Source organism: Osmerus mordax, chromosome 21 (genome assembly GCF_038355195.1).
Source record: "Osmerus mordax isolate fOsmMor3 chromosome 21, fOsmMor3.pri, whole genome shotgun sequence".
In the NCBI taxonomy this organism is placed as follows: Eukaryota; Metazoa; Chordata; class Actinopteri; order Osmeriformes; family Osmeridae; genus Osmerus; species Osmerus mordax.
Window position 1 is genome coordinate 11,076,611 of NC_090070.1, and position 11,589 is coordinate 11,088,199.

An 11,589-nucleotide genomic window follows, 5' to 3' on the forward strand; every position below is an offset into this window, starting at 1 on the left:
ATTGGCCTTTGAGCCATGGTGTTTTGAGATATAGTGTAACAACATTTTACGTTTTATTTTTCCGTGTTTACATTGCCAACAGTCTCACTGTATCAGTGAGTAAACGGCATCGTTAAACCGGATTTCTCTTATGTAGCGTACTTTCTTCCTTTGGGGTCACTGCAGGTGTCACTGTTGCATCTTGTCTTAAAATCATATTTCCTCGTCTCTGTTTTATGGAATAGGCCTACTAGACTTTGAAATACGATATTGTCGAAGTAGCATAAATCACAATATTATGTTACGCCTATGGGATACGTGTATTGTAGCCTATGTATTTACTAAGACTTATATGGAAGTAATATCAGTGACATGTTTTGAATTTTAAAAGGCATTGAATAATTAATATTGAAATTTACATACCACCGAATTTGTTGGTTTTCAATCCACTTCTTTAAAATTTAAATATGAATTTATTTTTATATAAAAAAAATAATAATACGGATTAAAAAATTTAAAACATGATGTCACTGATTTACTTCCATAGACTTAGGGTAGTTGCACATAACTCAGTCCATATATTATTGAATTTTTTAATGTTATCAGGAAGTGTATTTATAATTATTTGCCTTTAAAATTATCAAACAAACGTAGGGCCAATGCAGGCTGCCCATTGTGTTGGCAGCCCCAGCTATGCTTTGCCAATTATGATATAGAAACTTAAATTCAAGATTAAGATTCCTTCCTTCAAATTGTGAATTTGTAAGATCATAAATGTGCAAGGAAAAATAAGACATTACATTAGAGTCACTTTTTGGTGGAAACATTTATTGACATCCACACAATTATTGAAAAAAGAAACAGACAAACAGATAGACAGACGAGAATGATCAAATAAGTTAAAATGCCTCAACAGGCTTTGTGAATAGGCAGAAGATCACAATATCAACCTAAGGCATATATTGCAGTGTATCGCAGTGCTGTAGTTCAACTCTCTAAGTCAAACAGAGACACGCAGCATCAATGGATTTTGCCTCATTTATCTCATTGACTTTTCACAACACAAACAAAAGTCCCGTGAATGAACACTGTCAAATCTCGACCTCTCTCTACAAGTCTCTCTTAGTCCATCTCCAGTCAATCCCACCTCTGGCTTAAACACCAGACACATAGAGCAATTCTAAAATCTATTTCATAATATTTTTTTTTCAAGTAAATTTGAGACTAAAAGCAGTCACATATTGTTATTGGTGGTGGTGTTTTTCTTTTCTTCTTTCTTTCTTTTCTTAAGGCAATGCAGTTATTGGGCTCAGTTTAAACTGGTGGTGGACTGGTGATTGGAGGGGAAGGGGGGCAAGGAAAGAGGTAGGGAGGGCGAAAACGGACGACGCCTCAAAGTCGTCATCGAAGGCGAAGTTGCCTGAGAAGAACGACGCCGCTACCGGTGACCCGGACGGCGTGGCCGCCACGGCCGCGGGCGTGGAGGACAGGACCTCGGACTCGAACTGCAGCAGCTGGCCCATGAAGCTGAAGTTGGGCGAGATGAGTTCGCGTCGCTGCTTGATGATGTCGAAGGCTTCCTCCAACTGCCTCCGCTCAGTCCTCATGATGTACGCCATGCAGATGGTGGGCGACCTGGAGATGCCGGCTTCGCAGTGGACCAGGACCTTGCCGCCGGACAGCTTCACCCGATCTGGAGGGAGAGAGAAGACACAGAAACCTGCAAGTTAGCGGGTCTGTTCACACGGTCAACAGAGTGTATTCATCTATGGTTTCAGCGTCGAATTGTCAGAATGGAATTATGGTTTTATAAACCGATAGGCCTGTGAATGTTGTCAAGGGCGAATACAAATAGACACGGAAATTATCTGTGTTTGTTTTCGAACGGCGTCACTGACAGAAAATGGTCAGTAACCTTGTAATTTTTTGGATAGTTGCTCTGTTATTACTGGGATTCTTTCCGCATTATGTTACGATTGGTTATTGTTCTATGGCCGTAAGTGCTGGCATGGCGCTTCATGTAGGGCAGTCTGGGTTAGAAACACAGGTTTTCCATGGATAAGGGAGGAGGCTGGGTTAGCAAAACAGGTTGGTGAAACCTGTTTGTGTGTGTGTGACTGATTAAGGTTACGATAGTCTTATGAATAACTAACCCCTTCCTGTCTCCTTACTCCGACACACAGAGCCCACGAGAGCCATTGCGCACACTATTCACTCACTTATTACCCTGTTTCTCCATGACCCAACTCCTTCCTACACACACACACCACAGATGATACACACACACTCTGGCCCACCCCTGTGAGGCTCGACTAACTCATGGAAGACAGCTGTGCACTACACCTCCCAAGTGCCTCTGGGGGGCGCTAGTCTGTTCTAGTTGGGGCTGTCTGGCCGGGAAAGGAGATCTACCCGATGGTCCTCGCCACAGTCCACTATATTCCCACTGAACTGGTGTGTTTACTCAAAGAACCCTGGCTTCCTGGATGCACTCTGAAGAGCACCCTCATGCTAGAACCCATCTACCTACCACTTTGATCGCACACGCACCAATCCAGCAAGTGTCTGGCTTTTCTGGCTGGCCCTTAAAAACCACAGCCCTGGTTTCTTACAGCTCAGGTCCTCAGAAAAACCACACGTATGAGTCATGATGCACCCATCTGGAGTGGAGGAGGGAGGGAGGGAGGGCTGTGGGTGTTTTAATAATCATTCTCCAGCTATGCACTCGAGCTGGCTGCAGATTTTCTTGGCGCCTGCTGAAGGCTGCACCTCTGTAGAGTAGAGGCTGGTGCTGCACTCCACACCGTCCTCACACACCAAGACAGCATACCTCCACACACAGCCACACGCAATTCAAAGGAGGCATTATTAACATTCGGCGGGCACACGGTGAATTTGGAATCACTTGGCACGGTTTTCCAAAGCGTTTCCCCGTAGGGAAGGCTGTGCAGGGATTGATCTCAGCTTGGCCCTCGCATTGTTCACTGGCTAAGACCGAGACCATCACAAGGCAAAGAGTGTCTGGACGTGGGCTGGATTCCAAAAGCGGAGCTCAAACAACAGGAAGAGCAGCCAAAAACAGGCCAGGCAAAGCTACCATGGGTGACAAAGACACCTCCTTAACTACGCCTGTCAGACACCCGCGCAGTGTTCATCTTTGTATAAGCTCTTATCTAACAACTACCGCCTTCTTTTGACAAACACGCACACACACACATTGTTTTTTCTCAGGAGCTGATTCTGAACACTTGCACCAGATAAACAGCTTTTATTATGTGGTGGATGGCTTCTGAGCCTCCGCCCAGACACTGTATACAGGCCCAGGTTTCAGTTAGTCAGCTGTCCGACTTCGACCTAACCATTACTAAAGGACAGCTCACCCAGTTGTCACGCCAACCGACTGGCCACACCCCGGCAATAAGCCAGGGAGATAATCCCGGGAGAAAATGACGACATTGCCAAGTGTGTGTCTTTTCTCAAGTCAGCGGGTCAGGAGCGGGTGTGCAGGGGGGGGAGCAGAGGGGAAACGGCTCTTCTTTGAATGGGAGACGCCTGCCAGGAAGCAAGCTGAACCAAAGGAACTGGAGGCAGTGCAGGGTGACCAGATTAGTTCTCTGGCCTCCCTCTCTACTGCCCGATTTTTAGATTTGCAGTGCGCAGGGGAAGTAAAGAAGGACTTATTTTTAAGGTGATTTCAAATAGAATCTTCTATCAATAGACCTCTTTCTTTTTCGGTTGGTGTACTGGGTAATGCCCTAAGCACCCCACGATAAGGACTTCTAAATAAAGACATCCCTGCAGCTTTCCCCAAGTGGAAGAATTTGTTGTTGGCCTGCGATCGAAACATGCCAGGAATCTTTGAAACCTGCACAGATTCAACCTTGAGCGACTGCAATGGATGTACCAGCACATGCCTAGAATGCCTTTCTCACCAGGCATCCCGGACCAAGTCAGAGGCCAAAACCAAGTCCGACGGACCGTCTTAAGGTGTCAAGTTCGTCGTGGTGCATCATGGGAGGTGACTCACCGATAAACTCGATAGCTTCTTGGAAGTGGGAGCTGATGTCAGCCGTGTGGCTGTCCTCCACGGGGATCCACTTGTAGTCGTAGTGTCCCTTGGCGGGCCTCATGTCCCTGCGTGAGACGTTGAGCAGGGCCGTGATGCGCAGGTCGCCGAGGTAGTCCTGCCTGGAGGCGTGGTAGGCACTGCCGAGGAAGAGGTACGGCAGGATCTCCACCGGCTTGCCCTGAGAGCGGGAGGAGGGAGGGAGGGAGGGAGGAGAGAGAAAAGGCAGAGAAAGAGATATGAGCCGAAGTGTTCACAGCACTAAATTGGGGGCATGGAGGGAATAAAATACATTTAAATTTGGTCACACACTGAAAAATCTAAAAAATAGGGGGACATATACTCCTACTACAGGGCAGGGTAAATGGGGCACGGCTAGCTTTGCCTCCCACCGCACGCTGTCTTTGTGATGTGAACGAGCTAAATGTTAGCCTTCTTTTGTGGACTGGAGAAGACGGAGGGAAAAGGTCACATATGAAAAAGGGATCCCCCACTATAAAGCCCTTTCCGATGTCAGCTGGGCATCTTTGAGAGGCCGTCTCCTCTGAGCTTAAAACACGGGTTGGCTGAAGATCACTGAAGGTCAGAAAATATCATGTGTTCAGAGAATAAAACATGACAGCATTTACCCCTCTCTGTCTGTCGTTCTGGGTTTGAATGTGGGAGTCATAACGTACTGTTGTGTTTAATGTACGGACAAAACATTATCCCTCTGAAACAACAGTGTTTTGTCCTGGGTTTGATGGTTGTGAAGGGAAAAGGACGACTGTGACCTATAAAGTGCACGTGTCTGATTGCTCACTGATCACTTTTACCAGTTACTAAGGTCTGAATAAATAGAACACTATGAATGTATGACAAGCCCTGGTTTGATTTTCCCTTGAATTTATCTGTGGTTACCATGACACCTATGACTAATAGTACTGTAAGAAAATAGTCATATTCTTCAGATGTTTCTCTGTACAAAAGCCCATGACAACCCACAAGGGGAAGTGGTTACACTGGAAAGGCAGCAAAAGAGGAAGTTCATGGGTGTTTTCGTTTCCATACCTGATCATAATCTGGTTTGTGGTAAGAGCCCAGCTTCTCACAATGGCTGTTAACCTTTTTTTCGGTTTCAGTTCCGCTCTGGTCGACGGTTTTCACCTCAGTGCAGAGTTCAGGGTACTGGGACTGGAAGTTCTCGTATCCTCCTGAGCAAAAAGGAACACAACACAAACACATTTGGTTTTGGTGTTTAAGCTCATAATTCTTCTACCGTTTCGCACGTCATTTGAAATGCCAGCATTTACGAAACAGATTTATCGCGGGGCCGTGACTGCGCGATAATAAACCTTTCAGAGTCCGATTATAAACACGTAATTAATCTGCGTATTAATTAAACTAATCAATTTAAGGCCTATGGGCACATGTATAAGACAAGGTGACACATATAAATTAATGTTTTTGAGACATATTAGGGAGACATTCATGTGTTGAGTGTAGAATATTATATAATTATTATTATTATTATTGTAGGCTACGTTTATAAGACTAAGAAGTCACAGAACAGAGTGTGTCAAGATGTTCTCAAACAAGCGGCTCGTTCACTGACTCCCGGCCGTTGACGCACACAGAACGTTTATCTCCCGAAGAGCCAAAGACAAATGTATTGCTCACGAGGGATGGTTATTACAACACCGTCCCAATCAAACAAAGATTACTTTGCCTCGCAGATCAATCCATCGAAATATTTCCGTGTTAGGCTATTTTTGTTTTCTACACACCAGGACTTGGTTTTATTGATTGATAAAATATAAATAGGTTAAGTAGCCTCTAATTTGTGCGTTAAGTAATCCTTAATTGTAAGTGTTTCTTTATTCTTTACTTTCTTATAAACTATTTAGTAACTAGTAGCCTATTAGGCTACATTAAGGTTTCGAAATTAAAATGGAATTTGAACTAGGCTAAATGTGAAATAGGCTTCCTGACATTAGACTTAGGTAGGCTACATTTTGTAAAGATTCTTACCTTTAAGAAAACAGATGTTTGCTCCACTCGCTAGATGAGAGAGACTGTTTATCACAATCTGTGCGATACTGTCCTTTTTCAGTTTTTGCAAATGAGGTGTCCGGTCGTCCACGGCCACAACGGCCGATATGCTCCCTTCTCGAAGCCGTAACAACGCTTTTTCATCCGGAATGACAAACTGAAGAGGTACCGGCCCCCCTCTTGACCTCCGGACAACAACCGAGTTCAGGTTGACATTTACCGAACCTTTAATATTAGAGTTCGAAAAAGAAAAATAAGGTCGGCAATCCACAATCAGACAGCTTCCACATTCCTTCCTGATGATTTTCTTCAGACGGCGGCAATCTATGCTTGAGATTTTCATTTTGAAACTATAGATTGGGTATTAGCTCACTGGTAAACACAGTCAATTGAGTTATACACAATAAGCAATACGGGCCGTTGTAGTCAAGTGAACGCGCCCTACTGAAAGTCAATGCCTACATTTCCTCCAAGGGGATTCCGTCGGACCGGTTTTATATGAATGGAACCTCCGGCTCGTGACATCACGAACCATATATGGACAGCGACAAGGTGTTGACTACGCTTGGTTAACTCCGCCCCGCTCTGTGGTGAAAAGCCGTTTCTAGGCTTGAATCAACCATTACTCACTCTTTTCCAAGCATTTCTGGTATTCTCTTCTTGTTTGTTGTCCGTTAGCTGGGACCTATCATCCCCACAAATCACCTTGAAGCGATGACTACTTGATCTAATTGGAAATAGTGTGGGTTATCACTTTAAAACCGCCGATAACAGATTACAGTAAATCATCTTGAGACAATAGACTCAAACTGCCCACACTGAGTCTGGCAATAAGGGGAGCTCCTCAATTATTGACAGCTTCTCAGGGAGCCTGACTAAGAAAGGAGAGCGAGAGAGAGATCGATAACTGGACTGAGAGGTTGACTAAACTCAATTCAGGGAGTCAGGTGGCTGAGCGGTGAGGGAATCGGGCTAGTAATCCGAAGGTTGCCAGTTCGATTCCCGGTCATGCAAACTGATGTTGTGTCCTTGGGCAAGGCACTTCACCCTACTTGCCTCGGGGGAATGTCCCTGTACTTACTGTAAGTCGCTCTGGATAAGAGCGTTTGCTAAATGTAAATGTAAATTCAACTTCTGTCTGCTCCCCTCTTTAGCCACCTGCTCTATATCCCGTGACTGTAATCTTGTAACAGTGTAACACGCTTAAACGTCACACACACACACCGCATCCACTCATATTACATCCAACGCTGCTCGACAGAGACAGACTTTTCCTCTGGCTGTGTTTGGCTCTGATTGAGTGAGCCTTCACGATCAATGTGACATGCTTTGCCTAATGCCATGTGATAAGGAGGTGGTGTGTGTGTGTGAGTGTGTCAAAGTGGAAGAGTGAGGGGGAGAAGGTCTCCAGAGACACCAGAAACAGACCAAGACAGAGGCTGTCAGGGAGACTCAGAGAGAGTCAGAGAGAGGGAGTCGGGTGGCTGAGCGGTTAGGGAATCGGGGCTAGTAATCTGAAGGTTGCCAGTTAGATTCCTGGCTGTGCCAATTGACGTTGTGTCCTTGGGCAAGGCACTTCACCCTACTTGCCTCGGGGGGAATGTCCCTGTACTTACTGTAAGTCGCTCTGGATAAGAGCGTCTGCTAAATGATTAAATGTAAATGTGAGGGTGACAGAGAGAGACAGAGAGACACAGACAGAGAGAGAGAGAGAGAGAGAGAGAGAGACAGACACACAGAGCGAGAGAGAATCAGGCAGACACAGTGTTTACGGTACAACAGGATTCCATCTAGCCGATAAGTACCGGCCCGTACGAAGCGACTCCGGAAGGACGGTGGATGCCGGTGCTGGCTGTGTTTTGCTGTTGGATTAAGGAGACAGCAGACATTGGGCCATATGGTCCCAATAATCTGTGCTCGGCCATGACATCATCAGGAGGGGGGGGAGGGGAGGGGGGGAGACTGCAGCAGACGTTCCCCAGCCCTCATTTCATTAGACTCTCATTAGCGCAGGGCCGGAATAACAACATGGACACACAAACGAGATCTGTGTGTGTTGGTGTGTGTGTGTGTGTGTGTCTAGCCTACATTTATATAAGATCCCCGTGTGTGTGTGTGTCGTCTAGTGCACACCTTAACAAGATGTGTGTGGTTTGTGTTGAATGGCAGCGTAGCGTACATAATTATGTGCCGGCCTGTCTGCTAGCAACTGTGAGTGTGTGTGTCCGTGTGTGTGTGTGAGAGTGACAGCCCATCTGTCACATGTGTCTGCCTGCATGTGCGCGTGTGTGTGGAACACACTGGAAGGCCCTTCGTATCTCTCTAACAGGATCCTCTCAGTCCCAATCATGGCGCTGTTGAAGATAACGTGTTTAGGAAGTTCCGCAAGAGGCTTTCAGATCACCACATCCCTCTCATCTCTCCTGGCCTCCTCAGGAACCGTTATGATGACAAATAAAGAGTGCTCACTGTATTCAGTGTGTGTGTGTGTGTGCTTGATAGCACAACAGCTCCAATTTAATTAGGATGTACTCTGTTTCTGGCGGAGGGAATCTTCGACTCATATCGTTGGTCTCCTACAGTTGAGGGTTGAGGTTCACCAGTGAAGTGTCGCTGAATCCAACAGTTTTGTTACACCTGCAGAAGGAGAGGAAGAAGATGCAGCAGAACATCACGGTGAGGACCACAGCTCTTCTGGGGGGGGGGGGGGGGATTAAGGTTGACAGACAAGGATTTATGTTCTTCACTCAAGATCCTCCACTGTCGAATGAGAGTATTGAAGCCCAGAGCGACATACAGTAAGTACAGGGACATTCCCCCCCGAGGCAAGTAGGGTGAAGTGCCTTGCCCAAGGACACAACGTCATTCTTTGGGGGGGTGTGACGGGGAATCAAACCGGCAACCTTCTGATTACTAGCCCGATTCCCTAACCGCTCAGCCACCTGACTCCCTACCACACTGTTTACGCCTCAATATGAGTGTGTGTGTGTGTGTGTCGAATGACTTCCTCTCCAAAAAGTTCTATTTCCACGGGTTTTATAAAAAGAACTCACACAATGGGACACCAACGCACAGACAGGCCCCTCTGCGACACAGGTGCATCCTGGTGTGTGTGTGTGTGTGTGTGTCTGTGTGTGTGTGTGTGTGTGTCTGTGTGGGTGCGTGTGTGTCTGTGTGGGTGTGTGCGTCTATACGTGTGGTGTGTGCCTGTCTTCTCACCACATCCCATTTAAACATCCATTACTCATCCTGACTGCTGTATGGCTGAACAATGTGTGTGTAACTTCCGACGTGGCTAAAAGGGTTTTTTTCAACTGCAGTGTTCTTCTAGAATATGTGACAGAGAAAGTAGTGTGGGATGGCGTACCAGTCTTACAGGGCCAAAACAGCACCCATAAACAGAGTCAGTGAGTTGTGGGGAATGTGGCACACTCAATAAGGCAAGCAGTTCTAATCTGAGTTTGATTCTTTGGGTCTTGAACGAGATGTGTAGATTTAGATATGGGAGTCAGGTGGCTGAGCGGTGAGGGAATCGGGCTAGTAATCCGAAGGTTGCCAGTTGGATTCCCGGTCATGCCAACTGACGTTGTGTCCTTGGGCAAGGCACTTTACCCTACTTGCCTCGGGGGAATATCCCTGTACTTACTGTAAGTCGCTCTGGATAAGAGCGTCTGCTAAATGACTAAATGTAAATGTAATGTAGATATGAAGTGGAGATACACACCCCACACACACACACTGACACAGGCACACAAAGTGACACACACACACACACACTGACACAGGCACACAAAGTGACACACACACACACACATTGACACAGGCACACAAAGTGACACACACACACACACATTGACACAGGCACACAAAGTGACACACACACACACTGACACAGGCACACAAAGTGACACACACACACACACACACATTGACACAGGCACACAAAGTGACACACACACACACTCCCCCTGACTCTGAGGCCTGACTCACCCCTGATTCCACCCGCTACTCACCCCCAATGTCACAACACGGCAAGGCCTGGCCACAGGAAACGTGGGCAGAGGAAGAGAGAATGGGAGCAACAGAGAGAACAACAATATAGATAGAACGGAGAGAGAGGAGGAGAGAGAGGAGGAGAGAGAGAGAGGGAGAGAGAGGAGGAGAGAGACAGAGATAGAGGGAGAGAGAGGGAGAGAGAGGAGGAGAGAGAGAGAGATAGAGAAAGAGAGGGAGAGAGAGAGAGAGAGGGAGAGAGAGGGAGAAAGAACAGAAGAGAAAAAATGTAAAGGCAAAAAATAAAAAAAATAAAAAAAATTGACACTCGCCTCACCTTTACCCAGCTCTGGGCTATTGTTTAGAAAAGCCCGGAGTGAAATTCTGTTTCGTAAAAATATCCATGGCCTCAGGTGGTGACACGTTTCGCCTGCTTTGTTTGTTCTGAGGTAGAGAGAGAGAGAGACAGCAAAAAGAAAAGAGACACACTGTAGATGGACATAGAGAGAGAGATGGCTGAGGGAATTGTTTTGATGTTGTTCTGTGACGTCTGAGATGCAGCAGGAGATGGAGCGAGAGAGAGAGAGAGAGACAGAGAGAGAGAGAGAGACAGAGAGAGAGAGAGAGAGAGAGAGACAGAGAGAGACAGAGAGAGAGAGAGAGAGAGAGAGAGAGAGAGAGAGAGAGAGAGAGAGAGAGAGAGAGAGAGAGAGAGAGAGAGAGAGAGAGAGAGAGAGAGAGAGAGAGAGAGAAAAAGCGTCCGTTCATGCACTTTCCCGGTTGGCCATTTTACCTTGTTTGTCTGAACAGATGGGTTACATGGCCTCTCTATTACCAGGAGAGAACACCAACATGGTATCATTGTGTCTTTTTAAGCATGTGTGTGTGTTTGTGAGTGTGTGCATGTGCATGTGCATGACATGGTTCCCTTTTTTCATCAGTAAACAAGGATGCAGGATCCATCCTACCAAAATCTATTTTGGTTTCCAGTCTCTCTCAGGTTCTATCTTAACATCATCCAGAAGAGCCTCATTTCCTCCTACAACACCTGTTTCACTACAAACATCACACAGTGATCACACTGAAATTGCCACACACATACGTAAAAGTCCAAATTCACAGAGACTAGAACTACAAGGAACGTGTATTTTACTGTCTTTCAGTTTCTCAGAGAAAGGAGATGTTGCGCTTATGAAACAAAATATCTGTAGAAATGTACGTGTGTTTGGGTCTGTGTGTGTGTGTGAGTGTGTGTGTGTGTAGGTGTGTGTGAGTGTGTGAGTGTGTGTGTGGTGTGTAGGTGTGTGTGTGTGGGTGTGTGTGTGTGTGTGTAGGTGTGTGTGTGTGTGTAGGTGTGTGTGTGTGTGTGTGTGGGCGTGGGCGTGTGTGTGTGTGGCCGTGGGCGGGCAGGATGTTTCTGCGGTATATTCAGTTCTCCCTGTTCACTTCTGTTTTCAGCCAGAGAAGAAATTCACAGCAACCTCTCTGCTAGGAAATGTAAGTTGTGTCTTTAGATGACT

General features: G+C 46.3%; 1 protein-coding gene across 1 annotated transcript; it reads right to left on the reverse strand.

Moving 5' to 3' along the window:
- Positions 1–786: 786 nt before the first annotated feature.
- Positions 787–6,555, reverse strand: dusp5 (dual specificity phosphatase 5). Its single transcript, XM_067258786.1, has 4 exons — positions 6,056–6,555; positions 5,096–5,238; positions 4,007–4,226; positions 787–1,672 (listed from the first exon to the last, which is right to left on the reverse strand). The coding sequence occupies exons 1-4, from the start codon at positions 6,417–6,419 to the stop codon at positions 1,266–1,268; spliced, it is 1,134 nt and encodes a 377-aa protein (XP_067114887.1). The 5' UTR covers positions 6,420–6,555; the 3' UTR covers positions 787–1,265.
- Positions 6,556–11,589: the final 5,034 nt, after the last annotated feature.